At 30.3% G+C, this 18,874-nt stretch overlaps 2 protein-coding genes across 3 annotated transcripts in view; one reads left to right on the forward strand and one right to left on the reverse strand.

Moving 5' to 3' along the window:
• The window catches only part of LOC143079573 (uncharacterized), a 24,337-nt gene extending 17,193 nt beyond the window's left edge, over positions 1 to 7,144 (forward strand). For both annotated transcript variants that reach the window (XM_076254984.1, XM_076254985.1), the window contains exons 4-5: positions 4,213 to 4,305; positions 6,449 to 7,144. In XM_076254984.1, the coding sequence (XP_076111099.1) occupies positions 4,213 to 4,305; positions 6,449 to 7,100 (745 nt within the window). In that variant the 3' untranslated portion in view covers positions 7,101 to 7,144. The remainder of the gene's footprint in view (positions 1 to 4,212; positions 4,306 to 6,448) is intronic.
• Positions 7,145 to 11,022: 3,878 nt separating this feature from the next.
• On the reverse strand, positions 11,023 to 16,377 carry LOC143079574 (radial spoke head 1 homolog). The gene is made up of 7 exons (XM_076254986.1): positions 16,222 to 16,377; positions 15,725 to 15,849; positions 15,107 to 15,201; positions 14,481 to 14,707; positions 13,988 to 14,059; positions 13,503 to 13,632; positions 11,023 to 11,461 (listed from the first exon to the last, which is right to left on the reverse strand). The coding sequence occupies exons 1-7, from the start codon at positions 16,273 to 16,275 to the stop codon at positions 11,241 to 11,243; spliced, it is 924 nt and encodes a 307-aa protein (XP_076111101.1). The 5' UTR covers positions 16,276 to 16,377; the 3' UTR covers positions 11,023 to 11,240.
• Between the last annotated feature and the right edge of the window lie 2,497 nt (positions 16,378 to 18,874).

Here is an 18,874-nt window from a genome sequence, read left to right on the forward strand (position 1 = left end):
CGTGCTTTTGAAACTTCCTGTTTAAACAGAATACAGAATTAAACATCGCAAGTTTTAAAATTGTTTTTTGAGTGAATTAAACTTATTTTAACAATCACGAAGCGTTCGGGAATCATTTCAAGCAGTTTCTTCTTCTCTTTGATGATGGAAAATAGGTTTTCTCAAGAAAATACCGCAAACGATCGCAGAGGAATTGAAACGTACAAGTCAAGTCGGCACCTGGATAAATTGGCATCTAGTCAAATCGGCACCTATTTGACGTCAATTCGGCTTCCAATAATATTTATTATAATATTTTCTATTCAATTAATTAATAACTGTTACCAAGTACATAGTGAATATTAGGTAAACAACGAAACCAAAGTGAATATGATGTTGTGTATAAAAGTAAACAACGAAGCTATTGTTTTAACCATTAGACAATTATTAAAATTAAATGGAAAACTATGAGTCCCTTTCAATAAATCAAACTTTCATGCCAAATAATTAGCAAATTTAAGGTGGGTTTTTTTTTCTCAGTAATGTTTAAACAGCATTAAACAAACAATCCTGTAAAAGACTCAACTGGTTAAATAATGCATAAAAATATCCAATATCTCATGTATAAGTCCAAATAATAATGACGTCTGACAAGGCTATTTTATTTTTTTCTGGGACGCCTTCCTAAGACGTTCGTAGGAAGGCTTCCTAAGAAGGCGTCCCAGAAAAAAATTAACATAGCCTTGTGGTCATAGGAAGGTGTCCCAGAATAAAATTTAAAAAGCCTTGCCAGACGTAATAATTATTTTGACTACTCATATATATCATTAAAAATACACCAAAAAATTCATGTAGTTGAGAAAAATAAATACATACAAAATGTACATGAACATCCAAAAAAGTGAAAGTTAGTATTAACTCTTTTTGCTTTAAAAATTTACAACTGCATTTAAGTATTGAATGCTTTTTTTTTGTAAATTCATTGAGGTGTAAAAGCGTTGACCGAAGTACTTTTTGTAAATTCATTGAGGTGTAAAAGCGTTGACCGAAGTACTTTTTGTATGAAGCGCGTAAGCGTAAGCGCTTCATTCTAAAAATGTGCAAACGGTCAATGCTTTTGCAACCCTATGAGGTTACAAAAAGAAACATTCAATACTTATAATTACATTTTTTAGCTAGGATCATGAAAACACGAATTTATAACTTTTTTATTCAATTCATCTGTGCACTTTATTGTGGGACTACGTGTTATCATGAATGAAAAGTTTTATTGAGTGATGCAATTGCTTGAGGAATAACATGTGATGTGCAGTTAGCCAATCAGAATAAAGTATTATAATGAAACATATATCAAATGTAATTATAACAAAATACATTACGTTGTAAGAGTTATCTCCCCAAACACTGTTTTTCTTGTGGCCACCTCTCCTTCGTAACCGTAAAAGATTTTATTTTACCAAATTGCTCGTTACATATTAAGGATAAGAATATTCGTTTGAACCATAGCTCTATGGGGACTCCATATGAGAGTTATTCCCCCTTTTTCATTTGATTCAAGCGATATGCATTTTCAACTGGTAAACCATAACTGATAGAGACCTAGGGTCTTCATGAGGTCATTGGTACTTAAAATGAAAATGAGGTCGATGTCAAAGGTCAAGGTCATATTATAAATTTTGATTTTGGCTTATTTTCACTTCTTTTCAAATACCTTATGACATTTTGACAAATAATTTTACATGTCCTTACTTGTATATTTTGGTTGAAAGGCTGCGCATACAATAAAAGGGAGTTTTTGTCCATCTTACATTTAAAATTACGCGTCAAGTGGTAGTACTCATTAACCAAACATATTAAAGACCTAGGATATTTTGATTCAAGGTCCATGGTTTGTGACCTTGAAATTGAGGTCAAGGTCATAGGTTAATAGGACGTCATAAAGCCATAAGAAACTAACATTTTAAACTGATTTTTCATATTTCAATATAAAAATAGATCTTTTCTAGTGGAAAGACTTCAATTGTTCTCTGAACAATTTGTTTTTAATTTACTTCATATTTTGTGGGAGAAGGGGGTTCAGACTATGTGGTATCAGGTCTGTTTGCGCCCAATACACTTTCACACCTCGCACGTTCACACCCAAGGTCCGTTCGCACTCTACTCATTCGCGCCCAATTTTAATTCAAATTCAAGTTGAATAATTGGATAATCATGATTGTTGTTTTAAATTGCTTTGGTGTAAATACTGAATGTATTTATAGCTTGGTATGAGTAAAACATTGAAGATTTTAAAGGAAAACACAAAAGATAATTGTTTTTAAGCCCTTTGATCTGAAACAATAAAATATAGGAACCAAAATATAGCAATCCACTATTATAACCAAAACATGATAAAATTAAACACACAGAAAAAAAATTAGTCAGAATCTCACTTCATTATGAAAGAGGTCAATGAAACAAAGTATAGCAATACACTGACCAAAACATGATTAAGAGTTATTCAACGCTAAATAAAACGTTGACAAAATACCACTTTATTTAGAAAGGATTATTATTATCTTTAACAATACGCTATCCAAAACATGATTAAGATTTATTCAACACAAAAAAAAAATGCTGTCTCACTTTATTTTGAGACAATGACAACAATTATACTTATAAGAAAACACTTGCTTACAGAGTTATTAAACACAAAACCAATTAAGATTAGTTACGAACATGTAGGGTGTGAAAGTGAAAGGGGGCGAACATGAGTTGGCGCAAACGTGAATGGGCGCGAACGGACCCGGATTCAGCCTATGTACCAGTGAGAAATATAGAAGCCTTTCTACGGTATTTATTTGTACAATTCAGGTAGTCTTGACCTATTCATTTGTCTTAAAAAAAAACCCAGCCAGTTGGCACCTTCACTTCACACACACACATATACGAATATCAATTATTTGCTTACGAGACATGTTGCATTGTTAAACTAATTACGGTATGTGAAAATCAAGACTTGCATAAAAACTATCCCAATATTAGAGACAGTGGCGTCATTTTTCTTCAGAGCTTTCAGCTCTTTGATTTTTAGACTTCACCAATAACTTTACGTAAATCTAATCTTCATAAAATATTATAAAAATTTGGAAGAAGCTTACTTATAGTTAAGAAATGGTGAGTCAAAATTTTGACGATATTTTGGGGGTATTTTTTAAGATTTTGATACATTGACTTAGTTTTATGCAGTTAACATATTGATGCAGTCTGAGTAGAAGTTTTTTTAACTATAAAAATTTGTCATAACTCTTAAAGCTACCGGGGTATATATAATTTTGGAAGGGGCTTTTTGTGATAAAGAGATAATGCCTGAATCAAAAATTTGAAAACATTCTTTTTCAGTTTTCAGTATTCAAATTACTAATTAATGGAGTCAGTATTTTTTGCAGTTAATATTCACATTCCTGGATATCGCTTTCAAGACATTAATAATTTGTTGAACCCTAATTGAATGTTTTGAAACTTGGATAGAAGCTTTATCAAGATTATTATCTAACCCCAAAAAATTCTATTCTTAATTAAAAAAAAATTCAATATATCATTTCTACTGATATATGAACTTACTTTTTGGCAATTAACAATTATTTGTATTACTATATTTTTCTGACAATATCAATAGCAGGCTAGAAACATGGTTCCACAGAATACTTCACAATTTTTCATGGTGTAAACAAGTTTCTTTGTATTTCAATTTGCTTCTCACCTTTAGCCATATTTTCACAATGCTAAATCATAGAACTGTAAACAAAAATAATGAATGTCACTGAAAGAGAGTAGAGAATAATGCAAACAGCAAATAATTTGTACTAATAAAGAAGTTCTCATTCACTGTTCCATCTTTTATCCAGCAAATATGGTTAGAGTTATCTCCCATTATTGACTTTATGGTGGAGTTAGTAATGAAATTTTGAACATTTTATTAAATTAATTTTTTATGTAATCTCTGATTTGTATTTAATGTAATATTTTCTCTATTCTTTTTATCTTTGATTGATTAAAATATGACGTTCTTAAAACTGCAAAATCAAAATGTAGCCACTCATGAACATTTCAGTAATATTTTTTTTGTGAAAAGAGTTCCATGACTTCCCTGCTTTAAGTATTTATGTGGTAAGAACAATGGGAAAATTTTGTATATGAATAGTTAATAATTTAAGAATGACAAAAGTGTAGTTATTGTATATATTATTTCAGATGGGGTCATAGTGGTTTTAAAGAAATGTATCCTAAACATTTTGACAGTGACAGATCTGAGGAAGAAGAAAGACACAGGAAACCAAAGAAAACGTAAGATTGAGTCCCTTCATTATAAATCCTTTTTTGGCTCACCTGGCTGAAAAAACAAATGAGCTTTTCTCATCACTCCGCATACATTTTTCATCATCTTAAACTTTTACCAAAATCAAAACTAATGGGCCAAATATTACCAAAGTATAAAAAATGTGTCCGTTGACCTTCCCTGCAAACCACCAAAAAGGCTGTCATGGGTAAAAATATAACATAGGGGTAAAATGATGAGTTTTGTCTATCATCTTGAAAACTGCTATGAATAGAGAAAAAGTAATGGGGCAAGAATTTACAGAATTTACATGCTGCTCTTTTATGTCAAAGGAGTAGGTCCGGTAAGGGCAGAATTTGGCCCCAAATTTCAGGTTCATCTGACGAAAGATTTTGGACACTTTTTAAACACTTAAGTGTCTATTTCACTTGATTCAATTAGTTTATGTGAAAGATTTTAACTGCTTTAGTCATTAAATACGCTCCGATTCAAGCTCAAATATGAAAAATCTATCAAATACATGTATGCAAAAAAATGTCACTTTTCAGATGGTTTTTGTCACAAATGAAAGTGGCTGCATCCGTGTTCATCCTCAACCTTTATATATATGTTATTTATTATCATCAAATACAACTTACATTTCAATATTAAGAATGAACACAAATGCAGCCACTTTCATTTTAGATGGAAACTATCTAAAAATTTAACTAAAATGCTAAAATTGTGAAGATTTCAGTAATTTAGCATGACTTAATGATGCAAGTACCCGATATATGTGCATTGTATTGTCAAAAACAGCCCATATGTATGTAGCAGAAGCATTTAACTTTCCAATAAAAACTAAAGTTTACATTTTAACAATTTTGTAAAACTGCTATATTTTGGTGTCGAAAAGGGGTCTTAGTGGACCTACTCCTTTGTCAGACAAGGTCTGGTTCAAATCAGTTGGTGTGATTCATCATTTTAAGGTTGATGAGAAGGAGATGTAATAGTTTATATAATTCAGAAATTATTCCGATGTTTTTATTATTGCAAAAATGCAACAGGGTTATGATCGCAATAACTTAAACTCTGATTTTGAAATTTTTATATGAATTAAACAGGATTTTTCTCGTATTGCAAAAATTAAGTTGCATTTTATTCTTAAATGCCAAAATCGCAATTAAAAATGCACACCATAATTTGGGCGTATGACATTTGCGCCGATTTTGGAAATTTTCATTCTTTCATTTGCGCCAATTTCATTTTTTCATTTGCGCCGATTTTATATTTGCTCCTAACTAAATTTACAGGTAAGTTAATACTTGTACATGTACTATACCATTGGTAAAATCTGGTTATAAATGTTGTTCACTTATGTTTAATTAGTTAATTTTGATTCATATTGTTCTGGAACTTCGTTGTAACATGATCGACATATTGTACAATAAAACTAAGCCGAGGAGTCAATTCTTTAATCGGCGACGATCATACATATCGGAAGGTCAGTGTCCTAAAACATATCTTACTAATGAACCATACAATCGTGTTAATCCAGTCACCACGGATTCTGATAGTCTGACTATTATCAAAACACAAAACGAGCATAACCATGTGGCAGATGACCGAAAGTCAGAGGCTATGAACTACGGGTACGTTCAAGGAAAAAGTCTGGAGATTTTCTTGTGGTCCTTCTTCCATCTCCCCGTGGTGAGCAGGGGACAACAGCTATATATATACATGTTATGATTGAAAATTCATTTCATTTGTACAAGTGGCTAACCGAAGACGTCTATAAAAATAACATGACTTTGTTAGAGAGTTGTTTCATTGGCACTCATACCACATCTTCTTATATCTATTCACCTGTAATTTACCTGTAAAAAAATCGGCGCAAATGAAAAAAAAAATCGGTGCAAATGAAAGAAAAAATCGGCGCAAATGAAATGCAGATCAGGGCAAATGGAAAACGCCAAATAATTTATGAATTTACAGTAAATGAAATGAGTAAAGTTTGAAATCATTTTATGAATCGTTATCAAAATGCATTTGTCTCCAAAATGAATTTGAATTTGGTAGACCATGTGCTTTTAAATAAATTCAATTGTCTAATTTTGAAATATTTTTATGTTTGATTTCAAAGTTTACAAAATTTTATTTTTATTTTTTCAGGAAAAAGAAAGGGAAACATAAGAGAAAAGAAAAGAGAAAAAAGAGTAAAAAACACTACACTTCTGACTCTGAATCAGAGAGTAAGAATAAGAGAAGTAAAAAACATAAAAAGCATTCAAAAAGAAAAAAAACAAAAGCGTCAGACTATAGCAGTGATAGTGAATCAGATAATCAAAGCAATAAACTGAAAGATTCTGACAATTCATCTAGAAAAAGAAAACATTCAGAAAATCGTAGTTCAAAAAATGATAAATATGACAATCAATCTGAGTCCCATTCAAAGAGAACCAAGCATAAGCAGTCTAAAAAACATCATAGTGTGAACAAATACTCCCATAAAAAACATAATAAGAAATATCATGAAAGTAGTAGAAGTGAATTTTCCGAATCAGAATCTCATCAGAACTTTAAAAGAAAGAAAAGGAAATCAGATTCTGATGCATACGACAATAATGGTTCCTCTGAACTAAGAGCTGATGAAAAATTTAGTAGGGACAGGTTGTCAGACAGAAAATTTGAAAAGAGTGAATCAGATAGTCGAGATGACCGTAGTCCAGATTCTCGTCAAATATATAAAGAGAGATCAAAAGAAAGAAAACATCGCAAGAAATATAGGAGTTATTCTAGTTTAGAATCATCTGAATCAGATTAATTTTAGTATGATTTTCAGGCAAAAACTTTGTAGCAGCTGATTTTTTTTTAAATTAACGATCTCAGGTTGTGCAATAGCTATTGTATTTTAATGCCAAAAACATACATGTATGATGTAGAATATGATTTTTTTATGCATTAGCATTAACCATGTTTGTATCTTGGTTATTCTAAAATATTCATTAATGATTCTGGATACAAACATAAGTATATTTTAATAAACTTATCATATCTGCATATTTTATAATAATTTTTTTTTATAAATAAATTCTACTTTTTAAATAAAATGACTGGCTCACTATATATAGCTAGAAGTATGATTTCATAAGTTTGATACAGGGTAAGAAAAACTAACTATTTCAAAAATACTAGTTTAGGGGTTATTAGGATTTGTCTTAATGGTACATACCATCAAAATTTTAAGGAGCAGAAATTTTATTTGTAGAGGTAATTATTATTTAAGGAATGACTGTAATATTTTTCTGTCTATGAAGAAATAACATAAAACATTTGGTGCACACTGAATAACGCACGTAGCGGGTTATTTAACAGTGTGCACCACATTTTTTATGTTATTTCGAATAGACAGATAAAATATTACAGTCATTTGAATTTTCTTATAATTTAATTCTAAATTCCATTTTAAACCACAGAAAACCATGAAAAAACATTGATGACGTCACGGTCACATGACTAAATTATGTCTATGGGCTGATAACAAAATAACGACAGCCAATCAGAAGACATGTTACATCCAAAATTAAATTATTAGAAAATAACCATGTAAGGGAAATGTGTGCATAGAATCTCTATTTGATTCAGACTGTGTATTCAATCACACAATTCTATACTATATATTCAATTCTATTTGTGGATATTTTATTCCATGTCAGTTTTGCCAAAGTCTGCATACAATACTATACATAATTTGTACTTCTTTGAACAATTTAATATTACAATTACCCATGAAAACTGGTGTCCCACAATAAATAATGACTCGACAGTACTCTAATGTTTACTTAAATCAATTTTGAAAATAATGAAAATTGATTGCATTTGTTTGTTATAATAAGCATATGACTTTGTTTAAATATAAATAAAATGAGTGATAGAAATCATTTGAATAAAAAGAATTACACATTTTTTGTATATGGCATGCTTAACTGATCTTTCCTATCACAAACTAAGCATGAAAGTCCAAATAATCCGGTAAACTGTTAATTCAGAAATTATTGTGATGTTTTTATTAATATGAAGCAGAAAAGTGCCTACAACAGAGAGATTGTAGAATGTCTATATTTACACCTCAATTTCTTTGTGAGGGGGTAGCATCATGTTAGCAAGAGGATTCTCAAGAAAATCCACTGGGTCAATGCCACTGCTGGTGGAGTTTTAATTCCCAGAGGGTCTCACCAGCCCAGCAGTCAGCACTTCTGTTGACACGAATTATCATTGATCTGGTCATATTTATAAATTAACTTTTGAATTTTTGAAATACAAAGGCTTTTCTACCACTAGCTGTATTTGGCAAAACTTTTAGGAATTTTGGTCCTGAATGCTCTTCGAGCGTCACTGATGAGTCTTTTGTAGACGAAACCCGCATCTGGCTTAAATACAAAGTTTAATCCTGGTATCTATGATTAATTTATTCAAGGAGAAAACAAAGATTGATCAAACCAATTCTAAGGGAGATGATCAGATGGGATGATCACTGTACACGATATGTTTTTCCTAAATAAAAATTGTCCTGAAATTCAGTTTTACAAATCCAAAATGCAGTGGACAATTTGTATTAGGAAAATCAAGGTTGAATTACTCTGCTGTAAGTGAAGGATAGCATATGTTGTATGAATGCCAGTGAGACAAACTTTCCAGAAGTCAAAAGGACATTATACAAGGACGTGAAAAATTAATGGTTCGGCTTTCAAAAATGAGCATACCACATAGTGACCAATAAAAGTCCCCAACATCACAAAATCTAAAAAATTTAAACAAGAGAACCTGTTAACCATGGATACCAGTTTTCATTGAATACTAGTTATGCAGTGTTTTACTTGCTCATCATTGAAGGCTGTACAGTGAGCTATAGCTGCTTACATTTACATGATTTGCTGGTGAATAGTTGTCTCCTGTAATCTTACGACTTACCACAACTTGTTTTATAAGGTTTATGCATCATGGCTGGAGCATCAATTGTGGAATTTTTTCACTATGATTAAATAAATTTGTTCTATTCCAAGCACTGAGCTGAAATTCAAATGGGCTAGTTCGTAAAGGAATATTAAGTCAGAAGAACTATCACTATATCAGTGCATAAAACTCTTATCAATCTCAGCAGTTGTTGCTCTTGTTGGAGAATCAGCACATAATTTGTTTGGTTTGAAATGGCCAGCGATTCTCAAACACTAAAACACCCCTACAGATGCTTCCACCAAGGGGTTTGGAAATAAAAGTATCCATGTTTGCTTTTAGGTACACAGTGTGTGTCTCATAAACCTGTTTCCTCCTTTGTCAAAAAGGTCTAATAATGTTAAGGTAAAGTTTTCAGTTGCCATGTTTGTTTTGGAACTCAGACACAAACCTACATGTTGGTGTATAGAATCCCTAAAAATGAATCATAAATTCCAGAAAGTTGCAGAATGGGAAACAGAAAATTACTATGTGTACTTTTTATTTGTTCTGTGAATTACTCTTGTCTCAATTATGAGTTTTCATGGTCAAGTCCAAATCTTAGATACTAAAAGTGATATTTCAACTATAATTGGTGTATGGAATAATTGTACGGTGTACATGTCCAATTGGCCAGGTTTTGTCTTTGATTTAATTTTTATGGTTAAATGCTCTATGTTAAGTTTTTAAAATGGTTTGTTTATATAAAAAAAGAAGATGTGGTATGATTGCCAATGAGACAACTCTCTGGTCTGTTTTTCAGATACCATAAGCAACAGATCAGCAGTAATTGATGTAAGGATTGATGAGAAGATGAACATGTCTGTCTGTCAGGATTTATCCTTTGTATCCATGGTCAAGTAAAATTGATAATGGAAATGGGGAATGTGTTAAAGAGACAACAACCCGACCATAGAACAGACAACAGCCGAAGGCCACCAATGGGTCTTCAATGCAGCGAGAAACTCTCGCACCCAGAGGCGTCCTACAGCTAAACAAATATGTATACTAGTTCAGTGATAATGGACGTCATACTAATCTCCAAATTATACACAAGAAACTAAAATTCATACATGACTAACAAAGGCCAGAGGCTCCAGTCTTGGGACAGGCGCAAAAATGCAGCAATGGTTAAACAATGTTTTTTGAGATCTCAACCCTCCACCTATACATTAGCCAATGTAGAAAAGTCTATATCTCAGATACCAGAAACAATAAGTCAAATAATTTTGGTGTATGAAATTATTGTAATGGTTAATTGTTAAAATTTTGCTGTTTGGCCTATTTCACACATACCATAAGTAATGGCCACCATATATATGGTGTATGGTATGATTTGCATGATCTATGCTAAGTTTCAATGGTTTTGTCCAAAAACTAGATACTTACAGCTATGAGTTATATGATTATAATATTCACATGTCTGTCTGCTTCATAGTTCACTAATCTATGTTAAGTTGAGTAATTGGTCTATTTCTCAGATACATGTACTAAAACAATAACCCAACTAAATGTTGTGTATTTTATAATTGCACAGTGAACAAATGTTGTCTGCTAGAGAATTTTTGACAATTGCTCATTTTTCTGGTAAAATTTCATAATCAGACTGTTTCTCAGTCTCTCAGATACTGTGTAGTGTGTAGTAAGCAATAGGCTAACTATATTTAGTGTATGATTTTAAAGTGTACATGTTTGTCTGGCAGGTTTTGTCTAGTTTCATTTCTTCTAGCTTAACATCAACAACATCATTCAAGTAATGGATGTATAACATTTATTCTTAATAAAATAATATAATAAATTCAATGATAAATTTACAAAGTATACTTGAGATGCCTAAGGAGAACAACAATTTGTTATCACATTTCTTTGTAAAGAGCATGCTTGGTCCATTCCATGTACAAAATTTTTGTCATTTTCACCAAAATGAGTAATAATGTCAATATTTAAATGAATACTATTGGAATGATAAAGATCAGTCTTCATCGGCTTGTTCCTGAGTTGTTTCTTCGGTTTTTTCTTCCTCTTGTGTTTGTTCAGGTTCTGCTTCCTTTTCTTCGTTTTGTCCTTCCTGTTGTTCTTCTGCAGGCTTTTCTTCTTTACTTTCTGTTGTTGGTTCTTGTTGTTGTTCTGATGGTTGTTCACTTTGTTGTTCTCCTTGTTGTTCTCCCTGTTGTTCTTCAGATTGTTGTTCTCCTACAAAAAAACAAATAACAGCTAAGTTAACGTAGGCTTTTAAAAAATTTGAATATGTAATACTTTGAATTATATATAAATATTCAATTAATATAAAAATAAGAAGGTTAGCTAACATTAATAAAAAACATTGATGTATAAACAAGACATGTCCATTTCGGCATTTAGTAAACATTTTATTTTTTATTTTTCAATGACTGAAGTAAAGACAAAAGGTAAAGTTCTCTTTTATCTTTTAAGTCTTGTAAATTCATTCTTCTTTCCATCTTAAAAATACTATCATAAGTTTTTTACACTTTAAATAAAATACATTTATTTAACTATTAAAAGGTACAAAATGAAGGTACATTTGGGATGGAGAATGGAAAATTTAAATTGGGTTTCATACAAATAACATGAAAACTGTGATCTGCATCAACACTTGATAAGCATGCAATTGAAAGAAAACAGTTGACAAAACTTGTGGTATGACTGATATCTACCAAGTTAACCCTGTAAATTGGAACTACCAAACAAATCCCAACTGATTTAAATTACAGCAAAAATAGGTTATAGGGCAGGATATAGTAGAGTAAATAAAGGAATTAACTGGAACATAAGGAAAAATAATGGTAACGAACAACAAACAACTATAAGAAACTAATTTCTGAGGACATAAACTTTTTTTACCCAATATAAATGTTCCAAATTCATACAGGATTTAAAAACTTTTTAAAATAATTGATTATTAAAAATGTCGATTTGACAAGTAATTTTCAGAATAAACCATCTCAAACTGAACAAATTCAAATTCATCATTAAACAATATCAGGTCAAAACTGGCCAAAGTAAAATGTCATAATGTGCAAAAAGGGTGCATAATTCTAATGGTTTGATCATTCTCTGCCATAACCATGCTCATAGTGAATTTTTTTGTACATATTTTCCCAGGTAAACCGTAATCGTGAGATTTAAACTTGAAAAAAGAAAAGATAATAAAATGATTTCACTTATTGGAAATTAACCAAAACAGCTGCTTTAAATGAACACTCTGAAACATAACAACAAAATAAACAGGAACAACTTCAACAAGCCATGCAGACATCAACCATGCTTTTATCTGTTCTTTTTTTTCATCTTAAAGAATGAAAATGTTACCTTAAGATCTAAGTTTGTTATGATGCTGTGAACAAAAAGGTGCAATATATATATACAGACAATTAAGTGAGTGATATTATTATTATAAGTGTTAATGTTATTTCACAATACAAGTGATTATCTCCCTTTCAATAATGAGAATATCATAAATTGCTTGCCATTATAGGTTGACAACAACAAAAAACATGCTGTAGATTTCTTAACATTTTTGAATGTTACCATTGGGTAGATTTTCTCATTAATTTATGTAATTTACAAACAATGTACATCTAATGCAATCATTTCATAAAATTTTCAATAAAGATTATTGAAAAGAAAATATTTTTTCAATTTTAGTAAGCATAGAGATTATATTATATAAACATGTACATGTGCAAAAATATTTTTATGGCTACATGTATTATCTTGTGTTTTGTTAAGATATCAATATCATCAAAGACAGTGTTTTTATCAATAATTTTCATAGAAATTTTCACAAAGATGTCTCCTCATGAATTTTGCATGCATTACAAAGTTATTGATCAATCTCTTTCATTAGTTTGAATATTGAAAGTTTCATAATCACTAAAATTAATAGGTAATTTTTATCTAGTACTATTTGTTATTAAATCTAGTAAAAAAACAAAATTTAAATAATAAGCTTCTCAAGACTTAGCACATCTAAAGATAACCTGTCTAATAAATCTTTCATATAAAACTCCAAATAAAAAATTGTTTTATTAAAAACTAGGTCAACTTTCTTTTACTCAATTGTGTAAGAAAATATTTATTTATAAATAAAAACCACAAAATCCAATTCAATATCAGTATTTTGTTGAAGTTGGTTCGAGAAGCTTATGATTTATTTTGTTTGACTTTAATTAGTATACACTTAATAACCAAGTCTGGTTTACTAAGTTATTACCTTGTGATTCTTCCTCGGCTCTCTCTTCCTCCTCTGTCTGTAGATGGATAGCTGTCACCTGACCAGCATTCCATTTAGGTGTAACATTAGGTGATGCTTCCTCGTCATCAGCTGCCTTGTCTTCTTTCTCCTGGAAAAAAAAAAACAACATTGTAAATTGATTTTTAGTTTATTTACTGAAACTCTTAGATGAAAAATACACATGTACAGTATACAATTTTTCAAAATACATGTAGTCAAATAGTTAAATTAATCATGTGTAAACCATAGCAACACCTAATTTAAATTGATTGATTTTTATAACCTGAAAATATGAAGTACTTTTATCTGTAGTTCAATATCTTTTTATATTTCTAGGTATCAAATTAAAGGACTCATTCATTTATATTTTTTACAGGACTTCTCTAAGTGGAGATATTATTTTTTTTCCATTTTTTATGGATGACAATTGTAGGTTAAATGGGAGATAACTCAGTAGCAATTACCTGTTCAATGTGTATGTATTCTCCATGTTGTTCACAACCAATATCAAAAACATATTTTCCTTTTCCTAGTGGCTAAAATTCAAAATAAAAGATTATTAATTAAATATAATTTACTTTTAAAATATTTTCTTTGTGAAATTGCTATAGCAGAAAGACATTAAAATTTCAATAATGATTATTAATTATGCTGTTTTCTGAACGAAGAATCAAGCAGTGAAAATTATAATTTTCATATTCATTGAAAAATGATGTATGTTCTACACAAACACATTTTGTAGCGACTGAAAAATTCAAAATATTCACAAAACCTGTAATAGGGACAATTAATTCACCCAATAAGTGTATTAAAAAGTCATTGTCTGATTTTAATGAATACAAGTCAGATGATAAAATATAATATGGTTTTTATATGTTTCACACATAATTTAAAAACATTTATTGAATCTAATCATTTATCCAAGCTCCAAAACAGGTAAACAAAATGTATGTTTACCTTGTCTTCTTTAAACACTCCAACATATTTATGATTTGCATGAATAAGCTCTCCATGTCCTTCCCGCTTTCCTCTCACCCATCGGCCAACATATTTTGTTCCTGTTTGAGCATATGTGTAAGTTCCTTGACCATGTCGTAAATGATCTTGCCATTCTCCTTCGTACGTATCAGCATTTACGTATGTGTATTTACCAAAACCACACCTTTGATCCTTGACCCAGTTTCCTGCATGACAATTATAAATGATATGATGAAATATATATTACAAATTACAACACATATAAAAATTTCTTCAGATGAAATTTTAAAAAAGTTTGTTCTTCTCGTAAACTTAAAAGGCCCTGAAATGTTTTGTATGTAAGCTTTCTAAATTTCTGGTCTTTGAGCACAAACATCAACAATACAATAGTTTCATATCCCTCATGGATGTGTAATGTACAAATGCTAATAAAACTGCCCACCAAATAGCATTGAGTTACCATTAGTGGTACAACTTTAACTGACCTTATCAAAAACTAATAATGTGTTGATGATTCATGACAATGTTATTTGAAAAATCTAAGTCTCCCGTTTTACTAGTACTTAAGTTAAGCAGAGACTAAAGAAATAAAAATTCTGGTTTACCTTCATATTTTGAACCATCTGGATAAATAAATGTTCCCTGGCCATGTTTTTGATTCTGTGCATATTCACCAATATATCTTGCACCATTTCTAAATCTGGAAAACAATGAAGTAGATTTTTTTTTCAACTATATTTATAAAAAAATCAATTATGAAAGAAATCAATACACCATATTGCTATCTGTCCGCCATTACTGGACATGTACATCACACAGGTTCCTGTAAAATTTTAATGTCATTATACAAAATATCTGACGCCACGAAGGAAAAGTGATTGTTGTATGACGTCATTCAATAGTTCAAGCGGGACAGATTTTGACAGCCGGATATAGCGATAAGACGTATTACTAGGTAAATTAATTATGAAAAAATGTATTATTACAAAAATTTATTTAAAATAAGTAGAATTGCTATTATATTAAATCTTATATGTATGTATAAAAGACAGCAACATTAAAGCAAAAAAAAAAACAAGGGTTTCACATTTAATCATTAAAAAAATAGACAAATGACTAAAAATGTGTAAACCTTCTACAGTGTCTACATCTTAGAAAAGTTTGAAGAAAATGTACCAATACCTAACCTGGAAAAACTTCCAAAGAAATTATATGACTGTTACCTGTATGTTCCCTGTCCATTTCGTTTTCCTTTTTCATACATTCCTTCATATGTGTCTTGATTTGCCAGAGTGGCTTTACCAAATCCATGACGTTCATCATTTTCATTTCGTCCTCCCTCATACTCCTGAAAGAAAAGTAAAATAGTCTTATAAATATCGTCAAGGTGGTTCCACTCACTCACTGTTTTTACAAAAAAAAATTGAAAAAAAAAGATTTTCACTGTTCGTGTTATTAACAAAATGTTTAGATTCGTAAACACATATTTTATTCCTTATTTCTAATTGTAGGTTAAGTTATGTAAACCACACAAACAAACTTTACTTTGTGCTAGGTTTTTTTTTTTCATTTACAGTATTGGGTCAGAAATTGAATCCCAGAAATTTGGTGTACAATACTTGAATAAAATTTTCAACAAGTACAGGAGATCCGTACAAACTACTATTTCCATTAATTTAATGGACAAGTGGTAGTTTTGCATAATTCGAAATGTACAAACCCCAATATATGGGTGCTGCTCATCTTCCATTTCATCTGATCCTAAGTCTGACATCTTGGTGGTTTCTGTAAGAAGGTGTAAGAGTAAAATAAATGCAAACAAATGTGTTGTTCTCCAAACGCAGCAAAAGCGGAAGTAAACAGTTGTTGCCAAGGAACTGCCATCTAGCGGAAATTATCTCCCCATTTTCACGCACTGACTTGCTAGATTCGCTAAACCGTGAAGTGCATTGATTAGTAGTCTTTTTTGTGCGTGTGCAAATTTCATTTTTTTTTATTAAACTGAAATAACACACAGTTTTGCAACTTCGAGAGTCACTTGTTTTATTCGTTTTTATGTATCAATGATGCTTTTCCTTTTTCTTCTTTCTTTTTATTGTACTAGAGTTACTCCCCTTGGGACATACATTCTTTTGATACTAATTTATTATTAATTCAAGTGAAATGCTGTTTAATATTACTTGTTGTATCTATATATTCATTATAGTAAGCTTTCTTTTAATAATAAATATTTCATATGAGCTTCCTATTTTAAGAACACCAATAAGAAAATATTTACAAAGATATTTTAGGGAACACATTTTCTTAATTTCAAAAAGAATTTAAGTCATATTAAAATTTAAAAATGAAATTAAATAAGACCAAGTAAACGTCGAACGTGGAACGTTCTCTGTACAAGTTGTGTAAAGACAAAATAAAACATATAGGAATGCTTTAATGTTCACAGGGGCCGCAAAACGGGGTACATGTATGAAATATAAAAATCTAAAACAATCACTTCTATCATAATCATAATATTCATTAATGTCGGACAGAATTGGTTAAAACGTGCTGTAGATCTTACCGTCTGAACATAACGCATACAAGGATTTATATAGGATTTGTATAGGTACTTGGGGACAGGAGAAATTTTGTTAGCTGGTCTGATTTTCCCCAAAATCCGTGATTTTCTTATTACTTTTAATTTCAATTTTTCGCGTTTTTTGTGTGTTATATTAACATAATTATACTAAAATTAACGTCATTACAAATGTATCTACAAAATAATTAAATTATAAGTTTCTGATCATACTACATAATTCATAGTCTATCCTCCTATTACTTGAAGGTGCAGGGTTAAGTTTTTGACGTTACTGTTGTATCATTATTTTTTTTTTAAACTGGATAGAGCATGAAGTAAGTATATATCTTCTTTTTTTTTTTCTCTCTTTTTTTTTTAAGATATTCGGTTTTTTAAACTCCTCTTTAAATTTTAAAAATAGGTTCCACAGATGAGATGCCTTGCATTGACATGTCAAATTAAAAACCATGCATTTAAAAATCATGGGGAGAACATGGAGAAGTCACATATTGCTTTAAACTGAAAGAAAAGAGCTTTGCTGCTATGAGGGTTGGCAAATACACTCCAAATGATGCCATAGCAGGTGATATGGGCTGGAAACCTCCATGCGTTAAACAATGGTCAAGTGTCTTGAGACATTGGGCTAGGTCAGTGTTCCATAATGGACCCACACAGGATAAATTTTAAAATTTTTAAGTGGTCTATACGAAAGTGTAATACTAGAATTAAAAACTGGAGTTTTAGAGTTATAGAAATGTTAAAATTGTATAATTATGAGCAATATTGTAATTTTGAATTAAATGTATTGAACAAAAATTGTATTAAACAAATTGAAGACGATGTATTTGATAATTTTAAATCAAATTGGTGTACAAGAGTTGCTGCATATGCAGAGGGAAGTAAATTGAGGACTTACAAATTGTTTAAAAATAACTATTGTACTGAAAATTATTTGCAAAATATTTTGTCATTAAAAAACAGAAGTTCATTTGCTAAATTTAGATGTGGGGTAGCTCCACTAAAAATAGAAACTGGAAGATATGAAAGGAAAGAAGTCCACGAGAGGACATGTTTTAACTGTAGCTCTATTGTTGAAGATGAACTACATGTCATTTTAAAATGCCCATTGTATGTGGATCTAAGACAAATCATGATACATGAAGCGATACATTTTAATGAACATTTTAACCTTTTATCAGATAATGAAAAATTTATATTTTTATTTAGTAATGGCAATGTTGCTGCTATAGTTGCCAAAACCTGCAACAATATTTTATTAAGAAGAAATAGTATTTTATTTCACTAGTTCTTAATGAAACAGATGTTTTACTATCATTTAGTAAGTATGTATATTGTGAATTTTAATTATAAATTGTAAAAATATGTTTATATGTATATAATACAATGTATATCTTAAAAGTCTCTCATAAATCTTTTTAAGATTGGTACATGCAATGCAAATGTTTTAATGTTTTAAATCTATGTATGTGAATCTCATTTTATGTTTGTATGTGGTGAGACTATAATAAAATATTGAATCTGAATCTGAATCTGAATCTATATAAAAATAAAGCGACAACCACTTAGACAACGCGTACGTTTGAACTATTTGCTGGAGTTCAAGTGCATAGCTACTTTTTTTATATTTATTATCTCTTTACATGATATATATTATGAAACATTTATTTAAAAAAAAAATTGTATCAAACTTTTAATCATTTGGTGGCACATAGTTTTAAAAATGACGATAATTGATGACTGTTAAACGTCCAGCGGCAGATTTAATGCATATTCAGGATGAGAACAATGTAAT

Source organism: Mytilus galloprovincialis, chromosome 6, assembly GCF_965363235.1.
Source record: "Mytilus galloprovincialis chromosome 6, xbMytGall1.hap1.1, whole genome shotgun sequence".
Classification (NCBI taxonomy): Eukaryota; Metazoa; Mollusca; class Bivalvia; order Mytilida; family Mytilidae; genus Mytilus; species Mytilus galloprovincialis.